This window comes from Talpa europaea, assembly GCF_964194135.1.
Source record: "Talpa europaea genome assembly, chromosome: 1".
NCBI lineage: Eukaryota > Metazoa > Chordata > Mammalia > Eulipotyphla > Talpidae > Talpa > Talpa europaea.
Genome location: NC_140073.1, coordinates 107,339,847 through 107,360,899, shown reverse-complemented (window position 1 = coordinate 107,360,899; position 21,053 = coordinate 107,339,847). Strand labels below are relative to the sequence as shown.

Genomic DNA, 21,053 nt, shown 5'->3' with positions numbered 1-21,053 from the left:
GCTAAGGGAGAAGAGTGTTTCAAAACAAGTTCATCAATACAGTCTTCTGACACAAAAGTCAGAGGCCACTGGTATTAACTCAGTTCTAATCTCAGCAAACTGAGTGCCCTAACCCTACAGGTGTTCTGTCAGTACTGGCTGAGTATACCCATCATCTAGCACATGGATGGTTATTTTAAGTAATAACACTGATGCACACATACTCAGAGAGCACGTCTTACTTCTTGATGCTATTATATAAGTTTCTTGAGAGATTATAATCGATACCATTGTACCCCCTACCCCACTATGCCTTCACATTGCCATGCCTCTAATAATCATTTAGAAATTATTTTTCAATGATTGTTTCTATGACATTCTCATGATAGTGGTATGCAGATAAGGACCAGTTGAATTCAGGGAGAAGATACAGACACTGGTATAGTGCTGAGTCCTGCTTGTTTGAAAGGTGTGGTCTGTGGGCCAGCATCATCAGGATCACTTGGGAACTTTGTTAAAAACACCATCTTGGCTGCCATCCCTGACTCACTGAATCAGAATCTTCATTTTTAACAAGATCCAACTGACTAATCCTTATGCGCACTAGCATATAAACTGGTGAGTACAGTACAGAAAGAGATAGTGTGTATTTCCAAAGCGGTCAGTTGGAGGAGGGGAAGTGCAAGTGAGTTTCAGCGTTTAACGTGTGGCAAGATCCAACTTCACCCTTGCTCAGACATGAGGCTCAACCACAGAGCCCAAGCCTTTGGCTTAAGTGTCAAGGCCAGGAAGCAATTTTGGCTTTTGATCAAGAGGAGCCCAGATGCATAAATACTGCTCCCATAAACTGCCACTAGTTCAATTATAGGAAGGGATTTGCAGATTATATATACTAGGTGGTTGTTCTAGGTTTTATAAATATACTGACCTCCTGAAGACCCTGTTTATGATCCCCCTATTCATCCAGCCCTCATAATTTATACTATCTTCCCTACCCCTCATTTCTCCTAAGCTTAGGGTTTCTCTCCAAGCTTTAGATTGCAATTGTTAAAATAATTTTTTGGCTTAACTGAAAACAAAACTGAAAATACAACTTTAACCCCAAATAGAAAAAGCCACAAGGAAGGTAGCGACACTAACAGCACCATTGTTTAAGTGACCAGAGGTCAGGAAAATACTCCCAAAGGAAAGAACTGATAGACAAAGGCACAGTCAAACCCCAAAGGATGAACAGCAAGTCAACCAAGGAGTCTGGCAGCGGAATCTTTCCTTTGCTGGGTCTGTGGCTCAATGCTTCACTATTTCTTTCTCTAACTTTCCTAAAAGGAAGTGTATTGAGTGTCAGTACTTCCAAATATCACTGCGCTGGAAGGGTTCTCTGTGAGTCTTTTATTATTTTGAACAGCTTTATTGATATATAATTTACACACCATAAAGTTCACATTTCAGAAATGGAAGAGACATTCTTTCCGTTCTCCCCACCTTCAAGCAATGCTTCATTAAACTCACCCAGGGAAATAATACTGCCATTTCTTAAATCTCTAGGAATATAGGACATCGTCATGACCCTTTGGTAACATTTCTAGTATCTCAGCTGTTATCAGTGGAAAGAACATTTTCACAAAGTCCCTTCTATTAAAATTCCAACAATGGAAGTAATGACTTTCCAGTGCTATATTTCAAAGGTGGATGATTGAAAATACCACAGTTAGCCCCTGTCATCTTCCTAGTTTGCAGAAATTCCATTAGGTAGCAAATGTCATTTACTGCAGTCATTGTGAACATTGAACATTACAAAATCTTAACACACAATCATTCCCCCAGATTTTTGTGGACTATTTTTCCACTGAAGGCATGCTTTTTGGTGACTGTTGGAGCCTGTACTGAACTGTATTTTCACCCCAGGGATGGTATGAGAACTTAGGCAAGGCTTTCTTTCAAAGAGAAAAACAACTTACAGGAGCCTCCCTGGTGGCACAGGAGTTAAAAGACAGCGCTATCAAGCTATTACCAGCCACTGCAGCATGAGTTCGATCCCCCCTGGTCAGGAGCAACCTACATGGCGAAGCAGACCACTTCTGGCTCGCCTGCTGCTCCCCTCAGCAGTGTATTTCAGTAGATCCTGTTCTGCTCCCCACTCTGTCTCTGGTGAATTCTCTCACCCTCCACATCTCTGGCCTGTACTCCAGTTCTTGTATGCATAAATAAATAAATCTTAAAAAAAAAAAAAAAAAGAAAAACAACTTACATGCTCTCGCAGAACCGGGTGAGTGTGCTTGGCTTCTCCTGGTTGCGTCTTTGTCGAAACCAGCGTTGAATGCTGCGAACATCCCAGTCCAGTTGCTTGGACAGGCCTTCCAGTCGCTTTTCATCAGGATGCTATGAAGCAAGTACCAGGAAAACCATTTTCATCTTCATCATAAACAGATCTCTTCTATGTCAGGGATTTCCCCTTTATATTGACTATCTTCTATTGAGATTTCTACACTGACCACTGGGAACCTTGGCCCTCCATTAACAGCACTAATATTAACAAGCACTTAGGACAAGAGAAGTTATTCTTGAAAAATATGGATCCTGCTCTAATACTTGCACTTCTCATCAGCGAGGAAGATTTCATGGGAACCACCACCTTCCAGTGTTATCTGCAATAACCTTCAAGGAAAGAAGTAGGGGGAAGGTGAACTTACAAAGAGGCATCATTCAAAGATTCACCTTCTTAGGATATTCAATACATGCATTTTCATAACTATTTTAAATTCATTGTGATTTGTATCCTCTGGCAATAAAATGCCAACTCTTTGTTTAATTTTAATCTTTTTTGGCCTGAATTCCATCTTCATGTAAAACTAGAAGCCCTGTGTTCTTTATTATTTATTTGTGCCTGTATTTCCTTACTCAGACCTACCCTTATTTTCAATATTTATAATTACTTATGTTAAGGCATTCCTTTAAAGCTTTGGAACCCAAATCTGAATTTTTCATTAGATGAGTCAAACCCTTTTAGAGGTACTGATATAATCAATAAGAATATTTATAGTTTCCCTCACTTTAATTACATTATGCTCTCTGTATTGATGATTTTAAAACAATTTTTATTTTTAACAAACCAAGTACAGTTTGTCTTATTTCCCTTCCTCTTGTGAGTAATTTTTATTATAGTGGCTATCCACACAATCATAATACTTCCATCTGTTTTCAATCAATAATAAGTCCATATGAGTAATACTGGAAACTAGTATAAATTTCCTTTCCTCCCTGAGCCAGTATTAGTCAATAATCTTACCTCTCTTCGATTTTATTTTTCATTGTTAAATATGTTCATATTTCTACTACTCAATTTGGCTGCTTAAAAAGATATGCTTTTGCTCACAGCTACTGATTAAATAATCTGAAATTATTGTACCTTCCACCCTCTCGATCATTGTTAGTTGTGTAGTTTTTACACTGTCATAGTAGATAAAGTTTACATTCTGTTCTAGGGTCCAAATCCTCATATTTATTTATTTTGGTTCAATTGTTTGAAATTATTCAAAACTCACCAACATTCCCTAACAAACCTTAGTCTGATAATCCTTAATCTGTTGAAATTAATGTTTTGAACGTTTATTCAAGAGAGACATGGGAACAACTCCTTCCAACCCCAATTTTCTGCACGTTAAAATATGTTTGTTTTTAGACATGTGAGGCAATCTGGTTAAATATAAACAAAATGTAAAAACAATTTGGCTAAATATAAGACTCTTAGTTCACATTTTCCTGAACATACTGTTCTGCTAATTGTTGCTATAAAGAAGACTAAATTCATGCTGACTTTTTTCCCTGGAAAGTCTTGGAACTAACAACCTTTTGGGTCAATTTTTACTACATTTTTATTAGCATATTAAAGTGAGTCTCCATTTATTTTAGGAAAAGTTTCTTGAATAAGATCTTTGAACTTTTTTTTTTCTACTTTACTCTTCCTTAAGGGTTTTCATTTATACAGATATTTGATCAGTTTGGTCTATATACCTAATTATTTGAGCTTTTTGTTTCATTTAATTCAGTTTTACTATTTCTGTCTCTCATGCTCCTTGCTGAGTTTTCAGCAATCTAGTGTTTCATATGTTCTTTCCAATTTTTTCTTTATTTCTGTGATGATTTCAGTACATTCTACCTTCCAGCTCACACTGCATCTCTTTCTGCTGACCAAATATTATTTTCTGTAGTTCTTATATTTCGCTTCTATGGTCCTCTCTCAAAGAATTACTGCTTCACTACCTTTTAAATTTATGGTAAAATTTTGCATCACAATTTTTGTTAGACCTGCGGCCCCAAATTTTTGGTAACAATTGTTAATAAATGGGCTATACTTTCATTTATTTGTCCTTGATGTTGTGTGGGTCTTCTTTATTACTCATGGTCGAGTGAGTTGGATTTTCCTGATCAGTTCCTCATAGTATGGGGAGCAGAAAAGGTGCTCTTGCAGTTCTGCTGCCACAGGGTGGACTGCTTCCTGACAATGTGCCCTCCATGTGTGCTCTCTATAGCTTCTCCCCTTTCTGAATGAAAATGAGGCCGGGGACATCTGAGGGCTCAGCAGGTCTTCTACCCAGAGTGGTTAACAGTGGAGAGAGCTTCACTCCCTCATCCCCAGAAGCTGTCTTTTTGTTCATTTTCCTGAAATCCACGCCCACTGAGTTCTTCATCCACACTTCACATTGTTCACTTCCTCCTACATGGCTTCTGTCCAATCCCAACTGCTTTTTTTTCTTAGCCTTTATATATTTTTTGAAAACTAGGAGATAAGTATCTCCTACTTTACCGAAAATAGTGTTTGTGATATTTTCCTTCTTTTTTTCCCCCCAGGTATATTTTTATTTTTTTGATTGTTCAATGTTTTCTTTTTAAAGATTTCCAAGGAAAGAAATGAATAATGCTGACCCACATAGACATTTTTTCCAGAAATAACTAATAATTAATTTTAATAATCATAATCAATGCCCAAGGGAAAAGGAAAATAAAAAGGAAAGAAAGGGGACAGGTATAACAAGAGAATGAGGGAGAAAAAAATTATAAGAAACCAGTTTATAATTTTTGAAAAACTATGTGATATACCAAAAGTGGATTATGATGATTGCTCTGGATTATAAAACCTGGTTTTACAGCTGACATATATAGTTTTCCCCTGACAGGGAATTAATTTGATTAGAAAAGTGAGGTGACTGGGATTATAGATACCTGCCAATGATTGGTTATATATAGATATCTTTACATAACTCTGGATATAGTCAATTAAGGAGCTCAAAAATATTCACCAAAGGAAAATAATCATTCTATTCATTTGAAATGAGCCCAATAACCCACAATCTTGGACCCCATCCTGTCTACTGAATCAGAATCTCTTGAAATTGGATGAAGCAATGTGCATTTCACTCCTCAAGTGTGAACTAAAGAGTGGAAACCACTGGCGCAAATAGATGCTCCCTCATTGACTAATGACTTATAGGCCAAGGCAACTGCTGGGAAGCAGCACAGGGATGTTCCAATATACCACTCAGGCCAGTGACTCAAAAGCAACACTTTTAATTGTTTTGCAGAAGGGATCAGTTCTCTGCAATGCTTATAAAACATTACATTTTACTGAAGAGAGAGACCAGCAAACAGATGTTACCTCCAAAGGGAAATCTGCTGGAGGATTAAAAGGGGTTCAATTTATCAGTTAATTTCATAGACAAGAATGACATAGTCAGGGTATGAGACCAGTGTAATCCTAGAGTCCCAGATTCTGAAAGGCCCACACTAGGGCTTAAATTCCTGTGGTTGCTATCTTGAAATTCTTAATAATCTTATATGGAATTAGGGGTTCCTCTCTTAAGTTCAAGTGACAATGGAGAATGTTTCCGGGACTGGGAGTCTAGGCTCCCATAGTCCCACTACCTCCTCCAGACGAGTTCTAGGTAACTTACTTCTTTGTCCCCTGGCTTACCAGGCCCTGTCACCCTGTGTACTCCTGCCAGTGACTACTTTTGCTTTGGATACAAGCATGGAAAGGGCTGAGATTGGTGTGCTCACTCCAAAGTGTCTCAGGGTTGAACATGGCGGCTGCCAACTGTACTTAGACTGGCAGCACTCTTGTTAGCAAAGCAACTTGGTGGTGTCAAGTCTCCTGCTCAGTCCAACAGGGAAAGGGCACCTCGTGTGTTCTGGTGCAGAGAATGCAATACACAGGCATTAGGCCCATGGAAAGGGTAGAGGACTGCCTCAACTTCTTCGCACCTGATCTGGGCATATCAGCATGGGATCTGGCAAGAGAGGCAGAGCACAACAGCTAGCGAGTCACGTGCATAGTCAGTCACAGGGTGGAGTTGCAGGTACCTGTTACAGTCTGTATTTACTGCGAGAATATCCCCAGCCACAGGGAAGAACAAAAACACCTTGACAGGTCAAGAAAGACTGTGGAAGTGAGCTTTCTATTTTTATGCCTTTAAGGGGCACTTTTTTCATGCTTTTTGAATAAGAGATTCCACATTTTCATTCTTCACTAGCCTGCACAAATTATGTAGCTAGTCCTGTACACAGTAGATTTTAAGAGTTTCGAGGGTGCACCCCAGCACACTTGAAAGATGATAACCATGCCCTTCTCCAAAGGTGACTTGGAACCATGGTCAAGGCTTAGAGGCGAGATGATCACTCAAACATGTAGACAGGATCCAACTCCTCCTCCCCCTCCTACTTCAAGTCCAGTGAAGCAAAATACTACTTTCATGTCACAAACAACATGGGAGAACTACAAAGAACTGAAGGAAAAAGAGTTCCAACTTTTGCTGCATTTATAATTAAAACATGAACCTTCTGCTCTAATCATATAAAAACTTGCAAAGGAATCACCTTGGAAACTAGTAGAATATGCTCTTTAAAATTAGCTGGAAGCAAATATTCCCATGAGTGCCAACCTGGTTGCAAAATTCTGTTTATTAGCTTTACAAAGGAAAGTTCTTTAGCAACTAAAAGGCAATAAACATAAGGCAAGGAAAATAAAATGTCCATAGCAGAATTTCTAAAGGGAGGCGTAACAGTTGGCCAGGAAAGTCATTTTATTATCCATCTAGAATATTGTATGTTGAGTGCATTTAGAATAGGTCATAAGGTAAATAGAAATATGTTATAATCACATGAAAAACTGAACCAGATAATACCTTATACATCTTTTGTTTAAACAGAGGAAAAGGTGTTTTGCTGCAGTAAATTCGCATGTTAAGTAAAAGTCTAAGTTTCTTTCCTTAATATTTTCTTCCTTTAAATGCCACAGGATATGTGTCCCTTCAGGCTGGACTTTGGAAATCTACAATCATCCCACCAAACTGCAAAAACTTTTCCTAAAATTCCACTCATTCTTCTTTTCCTAGCAGAGCTATAAAAAACACCTGATACTTTCTAACACTTCTCCAGGAAAAAAAGCTATTTTTAAAAGGATAGAGGGGGAAACCCTAGAGAAACGACCATAAAACAAAAATGTTTGAATATTTGAGTTAACAATTTTAAAACAAGAGACGAAAAATACAAATAGCTAGCAACACCATTACCAAAAATGGACTCAAATTTACTTAACACTGTCAAGTCACATCTTAGATGCCTGAGTAATCTCCCAGAAAAATAAAAGAGGGAAAATGAACCGTTTAACATAAAAACACACATTACTTCTCATAGAGTGCCATTTTCCTCTCCTTCTTTGTCCACACAACAGTCAAAAAAGAGATAAAGATCTATAAGAATAATAAGATATCTGGATGCTGTGTTTTGCTTTATTTTCTTAGAGCCTTAGAGTAAGGGTTTCCGACTCTTTTTCTTCTTCTCCCCTCTGTCTGAGGGTGATGGCTACAGGGGGCAGAAAATCTCACTTTTTCTTCTCTCTTCTCCTTCCCCTCCCCTGCTCTTCTCTTTCTACTTCTACTTTGGATTTTTACACTCTCCAGAGAGATTATCTCCTCTTCCATTTTCTCCATAATGAAGCTGTAACTTCGAAGTATCCAAACTATCTTCATTTTTTCATGTTGTAACTTCCCTCCTTCAATTATTCCTCTTTTCCATTCACATTTGCCTAGGTATCACAACTATGAGAACACATGGGCAATACTATAAGCAAACTGGCATGTTTTTGTTACAAAGAAATTATATCTCTTACATCTACCCAATCTCCTCTCCCAATGTCCCGTCCAAACCTTACATGGACTGTCTCACATCTTGAGTAAAAAGAGACACAGCATCAGAAGAATCACTAAGTAGCCTAGACTCTTTTTCACACACAAGCCTCTAAAATCCACTTCAATGTAAACAAATGTGTCTCAAACATGCCCACATTTATTCAGCTTCCATTCATTTTGGTCCGATCATAATGCTTGTGAGCTTGGTTTCTAAGAGCACTCTTTGCAGCAAAAAGCACACTTTGTGGGCAAAAGCTGATTCTCAAACCCCAGAGAGAAGGGACTGGATGAATCAGACTGAGAATGATGTTCATGACAATTCATATTTCAGAGAAGGAAAATCATACCTTTGTAATGGCAGTGAAGACCTTTTCCAGAATGGCATTTGGCTGGGCAATCTGTGGTCCATTGGCCTGAATACTGAGAGCTATGGCACATGGTTTGGCTACAAATCTAAAAAAAATAAAATAAAAATTAGAAGTTACTCTTTCTATAGCTGTTTTTTTTTTTTAAGATTTATTTATTTATGCATACAAGAGCTGGGGTACAGGCCAGAGATAAGGGGGTGAGAGGATTCACCAGAGACAGACGGGGAACAGAACAGGCAGACTAACTGAAATACACGGCTGAGGGGAGCAGCGGAAGTGGCAGGAGAGGTCTGCTGCGCCATGTTGGTTGCTCCCTGGCCAGCCAGGGATAGAACTCATGCTGTAGAGGCTGTGCATTGCTTCATACTGCAGTGCTTAACCCCTTGCGCCACCAGGGAAGCCCTCTATAGCCGTTTTAATGTCACAATTACACATACCAAATTTAACTTTCTTCCCCTCTCCTCTTTTACCCTAGTACTCCAGCAGTAAGAGAAAAAAAAATCATTTTAAAACGTCTGAAACTCCTGTTCATCAAGCCCTAATAAGCCTCATCAGATACAAAGACTATAGAATGAGAAATAAAAGATCGTAAGTGAGATGTAAAAATAAAATAAACCATGACTTTAAATGATATAATTTATAAATTTATGGACACCTGACTTGCCATAGTCATGTTATATTTTTACTGTGAAAAAGTGTTTTACCAAGCATCTGATTAGTAAAACATAAATGATCCCTAGTCATAAAATTGGCCATTTTGTCTCTATAATCAAAGTATGCTATATTTGTCCCCAATCTCTTATGGCTCCTTAAAATTCTCTTTGTGGTTATTTGCTTCTTTCTCATAAGGAGTAATGAAGGATGTCAAATGGTAAGTTGAAGAGTCTGAACTGATTATCAGCATCAGCTGCACTATTTTTATCCTAAGCAAATGAGTATGCCAAGAAGAATGGAAAGACGCAGCTTCATTTCTGATCACGTTTGATGTGTGACTAAAGGATTAAAAGAGTCAAGCAGAGGGCATGGGGCCCCCAAAGTAGGGTAACGTCTCTGAAACATTTTTTAAAGTAAAAGCATTTGCAGCTTTATGAGTTGCTTTAGACTAACTGTTCAGAAATACGGTTCTGTAATGTTACTTTCCAGTAGTGACATTTAACATTTTCTACTAACACAAAGTAATTTAATATTATGTTAAAGTATTACCCAAGTGTATTTCATAGTGGCCAAAGGTCACAACTGGCAAGTGTACAAAACAGATAATGGGTAAACCTTAAATGAAGATTCTTAAGTAAGAGTTGATGACGCTGAAGAATAGTAGACTAAGAATTTTTTTTAAGTGGAAGTAATGAAATTCACATACATGGTACCATATACCCCACTTGATATTATTTCAAGTAATAGAGAAGGAATTTATTGAAATAGGAAAACAGAAGTGAACATGAAAACCTAAACCAGAACAGATGTATACAGGAATGTTCTAAAATACTTATAGATCACTGGGCTCTCAAGGACAAAGTTAAGAAGAAAAAAGAGCCATCCTTTCACAGGATATAAATCTAAAAACCAAAGTCTTTGCAGAACCTTTGCATTGCACGTTTTAATTTTTGTTAATATAAGATCATCTAAGACATAATTACTCCATGCCCCTAACTTCTTAAAGAGAAATGCAATTTTTCCTATCAACTCTGGGTCTTCAGTGTAAACAGTAATCATGGAGCTATGGTTGAAGCTAGTGGCAAAAGAAATAAAAGTTGACAGGAAATGGTCACAGAAGGGATTCCAGAATTGACAAAATTTCCTGTTTTGTGGTTATTTGCCTCTTCATATAAGGTGTAATGTGGGGGTGTAAAAATATATGAGGTCTAGCAAATGTGAAAATATAAAAATAAAAAAGGTAAGACAACAAAACTAATTTGATGTGAAGACCAGAATCAACTCTTGTAAGGATTTCCTTCTACTCCTCCTTACAGAATTCCTCTCAGTCCTCCCTCATATTCCATATTCCCATGCTGTTGGCAACTCTGTGTTCAAAATCCCTATTGGAATTTGTCATCATCATCCTTGTGGCATCTTCCTTGTCCAGTATATTCTTTCTACTAACATGTCAAGAGCCTGAATGCAGAGGACCATTTCTTCTGTGTACAGGCCACGGCAATGCCTGTGTGTACAAAGGAAAGGGCCAAGAAATTTGATGAAGTGACTATCTTCAGTAAATACATTTTCACTGCTGCTACCAATATTCAGAGAGCTGTTGAGAGTTAAAAGACCTTCTCCCGTGTCGTGCACAATGCCTGAACAGTGTTGAGAGTCAAGAAATCTACTCAACAGAATCTCTTCAAAATCAACTTCCTCACTGCTGCGATCATCCTCTAGTAATGTATAAAAGCATTGAAAAGGCCCTTTTAGTACCTGTAACACAATGCATTTTGTACCTCTCTCTTCTTTTTTAGCGCCATGACACTTTTTTTAAAAACTCTCCTCTAAATTTCAAAAACCAATGCAATAGCATTTGGAAGAAGGCACAGCTCTTAATCACCAAACTTATCAAATCGAAATTATCAAATGAATATGATGCTCTTTAAAGAGATTTTTTAAAATTACTGTCCAAAGGATAAGGTGAAAATATATCTCTTCTGCTGTGTTGTATAGTCGTAAAGGCACTAGCGGCAGGCATTCATTCCTCTATGCCTCAATCTCTTCATATGCAAAAATTATAGTAATATTTACTATTTTATAACTTTTGGGTATAGAAACATGTGTATATGTGAAAACATAATTTCACATGCTCTCTTTGATCTGAGCAATGTACATGGTTTGATACCATAGCATTTACACCCCATGACTTTCTAGGAATCAGCAACCCACTCACCTTCAGCTACACTGTGCCAAGCCACATGCATTCAACAACTTCTAAAGTTACCAAGAAAATAAGAAAAGACCAGAAATCAAGGCAGACACTGAAATAGAAAAGGGTCATCAGGAATAGTGACCACTTGGCCAAATTTACCCTCACAGCTTGGCTGTACCAGCATTATTATTAATGGCACCATCTTTGCTGAAAAAAGTGGCCCTGTTTAAGATTTTGCTACATCAATAAAAAAGTGTCCCTTTTTGGCCAATAAATTGTAATGACCCTTGCCATTAAGCTCTAGGTCTAGGGTACTCCACAGAGTTCAACAATGCACTAGGGTCTGCGCTCTCACAACTGGCCTTCTCAAAGAGCCCAAATCTTTCCAACTCTCCTGCCCATCCCTACGGCCCCCCAGGGTGCTGTGCCCACACTTGGTATGATCATATTATGTTCCTCATGTGTGTGTGTGTGTGTGTGTGTGTGTCTCCCCTCTGCAAGGGCAGAAGCAGCCTTACCCAAAGTCTGCATCTCCAAAGTCTAGCATACAAGCTGATTTGCTCCTTGCTCTGTAATAAGCCAGAATTATCATCACCCTGTATCTGCAGAGAGGTCCAGAGAGGTCAGTAGCCTCTGACTCCACAGGAAGGTCATATTCCTTTCCCAGGAAGAAACATGCCAGAAGAAGAAATATGCCAGAAGATAGCATTTCTTTCCTGGGAAGAATGTCATCATCAGCTCCCCATCCTGATTTACTGGCCAAGTTAGGCACCAAATTCTGAGAAGGAAGGGGTGGGGGAGGAAAGCAGTTATATGTATGATTCATGAATTTAACAGGATTTAACTCAGTTTAAAGGCTGAAGCCCATTACAATTTAAATAACCAATGGTGGGTATGTACAATATATCAAGTCACTTGAATTCTTTCAAATAAGTCACTATATGTCATAGAATAATTTTTAAAAATATGCTTGGTATTCTGTGGGCACTCAATGAATATTTAACGGATGAATGAACAAATCAGTTGAAATACAATGCTAGGGGCCCTAACTATCTTAAAAAGGTATGAGCCGTGTAGAAGATAAGCATTTTAACTGCCTTGAATACCCACAGGGTCCTCATTTGGGACTAACTGTAAGCAACTGACGACCCTAATACCAGAAGCCATCCCTGCACTTCCCATTGTCCCTGTGAGGTCAAAGCTGTACCCACAGAGCCCTTGCACAGGCTCTGCCAAGCCTCCACCAGGTGTTCTTTTTGACTCACCCAGCACTTATTTCCAAGATTTAAAATGATTCTTAAGATTGGCATAAAATATTAATTTAAAATCCTGAGAGAAGAAGGTACAACTTTTGTCTTCCTAACAGTATCCCTGATTATATGAAAATGTTGAGCTTTATTTGTGTTTATTCACCAAAGAATCTGTGAATCAACTGGCATTAAGTTTTTCAGAGAGAATATTAAATACTAAGTAAAACTCATGACACAACTACTGTAAGTTTTATCACTTACTGTCATGGTCCATGAGAAAAAAGCTGGATTTATTGTTTTCAGTGCTGACTCTCACAAAAGTAAATTCACAAAAGCTGGCTTTCACAAGGGTTATCTTAAAATAGAGAGGCAAAGGGAGAAACAGATGGAGTGGGAGAGTACCTACAAATACAATAGCTGAAAGAAAGATGGATTTTCAAATTTGATGGCTACCCTGACCAGCAAATGCTCACCTAATTACTTTTTTTTTTTAATCAAAGGCAGCAACACGATCTTCTAAACATCAAATGTCTATGAAGTGCTTTTATGTATTATATCATTTGAAAGTAAATATAATAAGGGTACAAGCTTTGAAAAACTCATCTCAGTTAAAAAAGCAGAGAAAATACCTAAGATTCCTACTTTTCAAATCTAGTCCACAATGTGTATGTGCATCTTAGACAAGAACTGCACCTCTCTGCACAGAACCCTGAGGTAATGCTCTAGCTGATGTGTGGCTAGAGACATACACAAGAGATATAGTGATTCTTGCACTCAAGCATGAAAAGGAGATCCGTTTAAAAATGAATATTCACAGAGTATATTGTTTTAACTACTTAACCACTGTGTCATCACCTTCAGAGGGGAGCATGGCCAGAGAAATTTAGTTCTTTGTAACTACAGCGTTTCACACATTCTTCAAAAATAATTGAAAGGCTCTGGTGGTGGATACCCAAACCAACACAGGTTAAACCATACACACAGACATAGACAGACAGGCAGACAGACACACAAAGTGAGGAAATCTGAATAAATTCAATGGATTATATCAATGTCAATATCCCCACTATGCTAGTATACTACAGTTTTGCTATGTGTTACCTTAAGAGGAAACTATGTAAAGGTTGCATCACCTCCCAATGTATTATTTCCTACAACTGCATGTGAACCTTAATAAAGATTTTAATTAAAAAAAAAAAACAACAACTGAAAGGGGCATTCTGGTTTCAATGTAGAGGAAAGAGCTCTGAATAAAATGACTTTTCATCTTTAAAAACACTGCACACCATACCTATTCCACAAAACTACCTCAGGGCTTTGAGGCTGAATAAAGCAAGTAGACTTTGGAGACGAGTCAAAAGTTGGAGCAGGAAACCAGCGGAGAGTAAGCTGCATGGCTGTTTGCTTATTTATATATTTATTTTGCAGCTCTTCTCTGAGAACAGACAATCACGGCAGCAGATAAATTTTGATAGGAAAACACATTCTCTTTCTAGCTATGAAAAGCAGGGAAGGAGCCTGGGGAAATCACGGAGTAAACAAACATGACAGGGAGAGTCAGATGCCAAAGCATAGCATCATTGTGTAAATTAGGTGTGATTCTAGCTGAATTCCCAACCAGGTATTTACGAGGTAAGCTAAAAGCAGGTAGGAGTTAAGATTTACTGAACCAAAATGAGACTCAGGCCACTGCCCACTGCAGGCATGAAAAGCTACAATCTGAATCTAAGTAAATCGCGAACTAACACAAAACATCAACCCTTTTTCAGAACAATGTAAAAAATATCCAGACTCTCTACAACTTTCATAGTATCCAGGATAAAAGCTAATAAACTGATGGAGTGAAAAAAGAAATTAGAGGAAAAGACATGCCAAGACATTCAGTAAAGTTGAAAACAGGTAAACAGAAATAGCAAAATATTTAAAACACATGCCAGAGAAAAAGAAAAAGAAATAAACAGACTTTGAGGACTTATAGAACAATTTTTAAAAGGCTAACATATGAGTAATTGGAGATTCACAAGAAAGAGAGACAGACTGGAGAATAAATAAGTACTCAAGGAAATGATAGCCTACAACTTCCCTAGTCTGTAAAGGGCATAAACATTAAGATTTAAGAAGCTCAAGAATCTTACAAAGACTTAAGTTTGAAAAGAGGAAAACACTGAGAAATTATAGTCAAACTGATGAAAATGAATGAGAGAAAATACTGAAGGTCACAGAACAAAAATGACACATTATGCAGGGAACAATAACTTGAAGGACAATGGACATCTCACCAGACTTCACGGAGGTTCAATGACAGTCAAACACCACTTTTAAGTGCTGGAACAAAAACAAAAACCTGTCATCCCCAAATTCTATTTCCAGTAAAATTATCCTTCAAAGAAAGAAAACTAAAGGAATTTGCCTACCACCAGACTCGCTACTACAAGAATACTACAGAAAGTTCTTTAGGTTGAAAGGAAGTAAAACCTGAAGGAAACTTCAGGAATGAATGGAGAACATAGGAAATGGTGAACATGCTAACAAATACAAAAGTACTTGAAAGATCTTTGAAATTAATCAAAGTCAATTAATAATAGATGAAATCTTTAAATAACATATGTCCTACTCTAGACTGCTCAAAGGAAACCTAAGTGTGGAAAAGTGAACATTCAAGACAAAAGGAATGGGGAGAGGTAACTAATTCCATTCACTGGTTGACTACCAGTACTTCCACAGAACTCCATCAGGACCCATACAAGGCAAACTGTAAGATCTTGTTAAAGAAAACAGAGGGAGACAAAAGAAATAGAAAGCTATCACCTGCTCCTGGGTTGGAAGAATCAACATTGCAAATGTATATCCAACCCAAATCAATTTACAGATTCAGTGCAATCCCAATAAAAATTTCAATGACATTCTTCAAAGAAATGGAACAAAGATTACTAAAATTCATATATAATCAAAAGATCCTGAATAGTCAAAGAGTTCCTGACAAAAAGGGGGTTGGGAGGGAAATGAGGTACTAAACTTCCAGACTTCAAACTATACTATAAAATCATAATATTTTCTTAATGTAGTACTTTTTTCTTCTATCACTGTTAATTTTTGGACAATATATGAGTTCTCCCCTAAGATGTGGTCATCATAGCTCTCCCACTACCAAAACACCCATATTCCATCAACATAACCCCTATGCTCAGTGAAGTAAGTCAGAAGGAAAAAAAAAAATCACATAGTTTCACTTATAGGAGTAATATAGGAGAATCAAATAAGGGATCAGGAAAAAAAAAAAAGACAAAACTAGCAGGCAACTATAAATTGGAGACATTCAGCTGGGGAGGGGAAGTGGGAGGAATTAAAACAGGGGGAAAAGAGCACAAGAGAATGCGGTGATGGTTCACAGGTGACTTGGTGGTGGCAATTTTAGGGGACTACACCTGAGATGAGAAATCAAGCATTGTACAAAAATGAACAATGATGTAATATATATATATATATATATATTTTAAATATCCCCTTGTGTTCTTCTCCCTACTGTTTTCCCCTATCTCTACCCCCTTCCCCTTCCTCTCCCTTCTTGGTTGCCTCATAACTATAAATGCATAGTTCTATAAACAGCGTGGTGCCGGCACAAAAACAGACACATGGGCCAATGGAATTGAATTGAGAACCCAGAAATAAAACCACACATATACAGACAGCTTATTTACAACAAAGGAGCAAAAAATACATTCAAACAAGAAAAGTCTCCTCAATAAATGGTATTGGCAAAATTGAAATGCCATATGCAAAAGAATGAAACTACACTGCTATTTCACACCATACATATATGAAAATCATCTCAAAATGGATCAAAGACATGGATGCAAGATCTGTAACCATAAAATACATAGAAGAAAACATAGGCAAAACACTCCAAGACATAAAACAGAGATATCTTTACAGATTCATCCCCAGCAGCAAGGAAAACAAAAGAATATAGACAACTGGGACTATATCAAACTAGAAACCTTCTGCACAGTGAGTCTGTAACTAAGTTGAAGAGATGCCCTACTTAATGGAAGAAAATATTTGAATACCATACATCTAATAAGGGGCTGATATCAAAGATCTTCAAAGAGCTTATACAAGTTAATGAAAACAAAACAAACAACTCAACCAAAAAATGGCAGAGTTGCTAAATAGGCACTTTTCCAGAGAGACATACAGATGGCCCATAGGCACATGAAAAAGTGTTCATCTTCACTTACAATGAGAAATGCAAATCAAAGCCACAATGAGATATCGGCTCACACCAGTGAAAATGGCCCATATCAAAAAGACCAGAAACAAGTGCTGGCAATGGGTGTGAGAAAAATGAACCTTCTAGCACTGTTGGTGGGACTGTAGATTGGCCTAACCCTTATGGAAAGCAAGTATGGAGGTGTCTCAAAAGACTGAAAATGTATCAACCATATGACCCAGCAATTCCAATTTTAGGTATCTACATAAAAATACAAAAAACACTAATTTAAAAGAAAACCTACACTCTATGTTTATAGCAGCACTATTTTGTTTTAAAGATTTTATTTATTCATGCATACAAGAGCTGGGGTGCAGGCCAGAGACGCAGGGGTGGGGGATGGGTTGTATGAGAGGATTCACCAGAGACAGAGCAGGGAACAGAACAGACCAAGAGACTGAAATACACTGCTGAGGGGAGCAGCGGGGGAGCCAGGAGAGGTCTGCTGTGCTCTGTGGGTCACCTCCCTGGCTGGCTGGGGATGGAACCCATGTATAGCAGCACTATTTACAACAGCCAAGATATGGAAAAAAAAACTAAATGCCCCCAAAGAGATGAGTGAATTAAGAAGATGTGGTATATACACACAATGGCATACTACTCAGCAATCAAAACAGATAAACTTATGCAATTTGCAGCAACATAGACATACTTGGAAGGGCTTACACCTGGAAGCGAAATATGCCAGAAGAGCAACAATAAATCCCAGATAGTGTCACTTATATGTGGAATATAGATAAACCAAAAAAAAGGACCAGATAAACTTTAAAATCAACCCTTGAAAACCACAGATCTTCAGGGGGGAGATGAGGGGAAAAGGGTGAAACCAAGAGGTTGGGGGGAAGCACACAATGGACTGTAATGGAGGACCAGGTGTGCTTTGGTGGTGGGAGGGCAACTGTAACTACACCCAGGGCGGGGGGGGAGGAGAGGGGAGCAAGGGGGAACCCTGTACTGTCAAAACTAGTGAGGGTGTAAAATAATGGTACTTCAACAACAATAACAATTTTTCAAAAAGGATTTCTATAAAGTTGTTGAAATGAGGTAATTTGTTTTGCCTTCAAGACATAATCGTAAACGTACAATGCAAGATACAGAACAAGTATAATATCCTGTTTGCATTTTTGAAAAACATTTTTATCAGGAAGAAGTGAGAAATTCTTAATGGTGATAGTCTTGTAGGGTAAAGATTAGTTTGTATTTTATACCTTTCTGTATTATTCAAATTTGTATGCTTTATATATATTTTTTACTGATTCTGATTATTATAATACTAGAGCAATATATCTGGTATCTCTCCAGATTTATATGGCTTATTTTTAAAAATCTATTTTTTATTGAACTACCTTCATATTATAGCATTATGTAAGTTTCAGGTGGACATTACTGAGAAGTTACATGTGTATATACTACATGAAGTTCACTGTTTAAGTTCAAATCTTTCTTTCACCTTAGCAAGAAGCAATCTGTTCTTGAACTAAAACAAACCCATGTTCACATACAGTACCAAGTGTACGCTTTTCTACACTTATTCTTTGATATATTTATTTTGTTTGTTTTGTTTTTACTGAATTCACATTGGTTTACAACACTACATGATTTAGGACATGCATCCATTGTACTCATTTTAAAGGTAAATAACATTTACATGCTTTAAGTGGATATATATTTTTTAATTTTAACGAGTGTTTTTTTTATGCATACAGAACTGGGGTGTAGGCCAGACATGTGGGAGGTGAGAGGAGTCACTAGGGACAGAGTGAGGAGCAGAACAGGCAAATTTACTGAAACACACTGCTAAGGGGAGCAGCAAGAGAGACAGGAGAGGCCTGCTGTGCCATATGGGTTAGCTCCCAGTCCAGGATTGGAACTCAGTTCATAGTGATGATACCGCTGATATTTAGCCCCTAGACCACCAGGGAGGCCCTGTTTCTATTTTTTAAATTCAGGTATAATTACCATATAATAGTATTATGTTAGTTTTCAGTATCTTTCTACAATGTGATATAATCACCCCATATAAATACACTGCCCCCAAAATAAATTTTTTCTTGTGATGTGAGCTTTTAATCTTTTTTCTTAGAAACATTCAAGAGAACGTTAAAATGTAAAAGGCAATTCCATGTTTAGCATCTCTTTAAGACTACCTTTGGAGAGAGTGGTTTAACAAGATTCTGTGAGGCAATCAGAGCAAATTTAAATAAGTGACTTCTGCACTGGAAATTCCTAGTCTTTAGTTTAGCTAGGTAACTCTGACTTGACTGAAAATACATGAGAAGCTTCTGTCCTCTGTTCTAATACATTTGAGTGCTTCCTACTTTTAGTGCCCAATATAAGCCTTAAGTTTATAACAATAAACAAATAAATGAGTTCTATTTCCTTTTGTTTTTTCCTTTATTTGAACAGGAGTATCTTTAGGCTAGCAATAGTTTTGTTGTTTATTGAATGCTCATTCCCTAATAGTGCCCAGTCCTCAAGAAGAAAAAATATAATACATGAAGTATTTATTGGATGCATAAATCAATAAATGTATTAACCCCCAAAATGTAGAAAACACAAGTTTAGGACAATATAAGTCATGCTTTTACATTATTAGCAGCCTATTTTAAAGTTATATATTCTGACTTAGTTGACCTAGTTGCTTTAATTTGTCCAAGAATTTGGCACCTGCACGCATCTTTCGATAGATAAACCAAAGTAAGGAGGTGGTGTTCACAGATAAGCTTACAGTGATTCATGGGACCTAAATTTCTCAAAGAGAAAGCCATACAGAGTTCTTTGACTGTGTAGGAAGCACTGGTATCTGCAAAACATAATGGGTGGAGACACGGGGATGCAGAGATTAAGTGAGATAATCCACACAAAGCATTCAATTCAGTACATGGCTCATAACATCTTTGTACTAGTCAGGTAAAGACCTCTCTGCGCATTTCCAGCCCCATGGGCCTACAGTTTGATAAGCTGAATGGGGTCTGGGCATCTGTCATTCATCTCTCTCAAATGACAACCTTGCACAACTGCAGAACTATTTTTGGAGGCCAGTTATTGACACTAAGAGTGGCAGGACAGAGTGGGCACACTGCCTCCCAACTTATCAATAACAAAGTGCCCTTTGGTTATTTATTTATAAAACGAGATAATTAATATTCAGTTGTTATTCAGGCTTAATGAGTGATGCATGTAAAACACACAGCAGTGTACAGCAAATGCATACACACACACACATGCACACATACATTCCATAAAATGTTAGCTATTATTTTCAACAGTACCCCCTTAGCCTACTTCTTAGTAACAGAAAAGGCAAATTCCTAAGCGCCAACCCCTAGACAACATGGAGGCCTGGGATTTAGGATGGTCAGGCTTTAAAGGAAAGCTCATCCTCTGCACGAAGTTCTAACCAGTGGATATTTACTGACATGGAACAACACACTGAAGCAAGAGATAAAGCCATGATTATGTGATGATGGCTTGGAACGTATGCATATTAAAAGTGAAAGATACACTATTGCCAGGTAATAAGACTGTAGCTTACTTTAACATTCATTCTTGGGCTTTTCTATATTTTCAACATCTTAAAATGAGAGTGCCAACTTTTAAAACCAAAAATAAAAATCAGTATCTTTAAAAATAGAAACAAGCAGAATGGTCTCTGTGCCATGCAAGATTCAAAACCTCAGGAACAAAAAAATCTAACATGGAAAGCCCTGAGACAGGTGTGATTCAGCTAATTCCAAGAAGCGCTTCGAGCAAAATACTCCATCCTGATTGGGAGAAGAGAGAGAACAGTAGGCGGGGAAAAAAATAAAATGACAATACCTCCTTGTCAAGTAGAGAAAAGGTTGAAATTCAAGTCAATGGGAACACGGAAAGACAGGAAACTGCATAAAATTACTTAAAGAAAAATGTTACCAATATTAAATAGGGCAAAAGATTTTTGAGATGCCACCAGTAAAAAAATTGCTTCTACCAATGCCTGGAGACACCACTGAACTTCTTTATTGCTTCATCTAAATAATGCAAATCACAATTACACTCTGTCTCACGTTGGAAAATATTTCTATATCATTGGCATCTTGAGACCAGTTGGAAAGGGGTAGAGATGGGGAAGATGGTATGCGGCATGGTGTGCAGGCACAAAGCTATTTTCTTCTC

General features: G+C 37.7%; 1 protein-coding gene across 2 annotated transcripts in view; it reads right to left on the bottom strand.

Annotated features, from left to right (window-relative positions):
• Nucleotides 1-21,053, bottom strand: part of CERS6 (ceramide synthase 6) — a 258,769-nt gene that overhangs the window by 179,978 nt on the left and 57,738 nt on the right. For both annotated transcript variants that reach the window (XM_084251563.1, XM_084251564.1), the window contains exons 2-3: nucleotides 8,510-8,615; nucleotides 2,228-2,358 (exon numbers count right to left, since the gene is read on the bottom strand). In XM_084251563.1, the coding sequence (XP_084107689.1) occupies nucleotides 2,228-2,358; nucleotides 8,510-8,615 (237 nt within the window). The remainder of the gene's footprint in view (nucleotides 1-2,227; nucleotides 2,359-8,509; nucleotides 8,616-21,053) is intronic.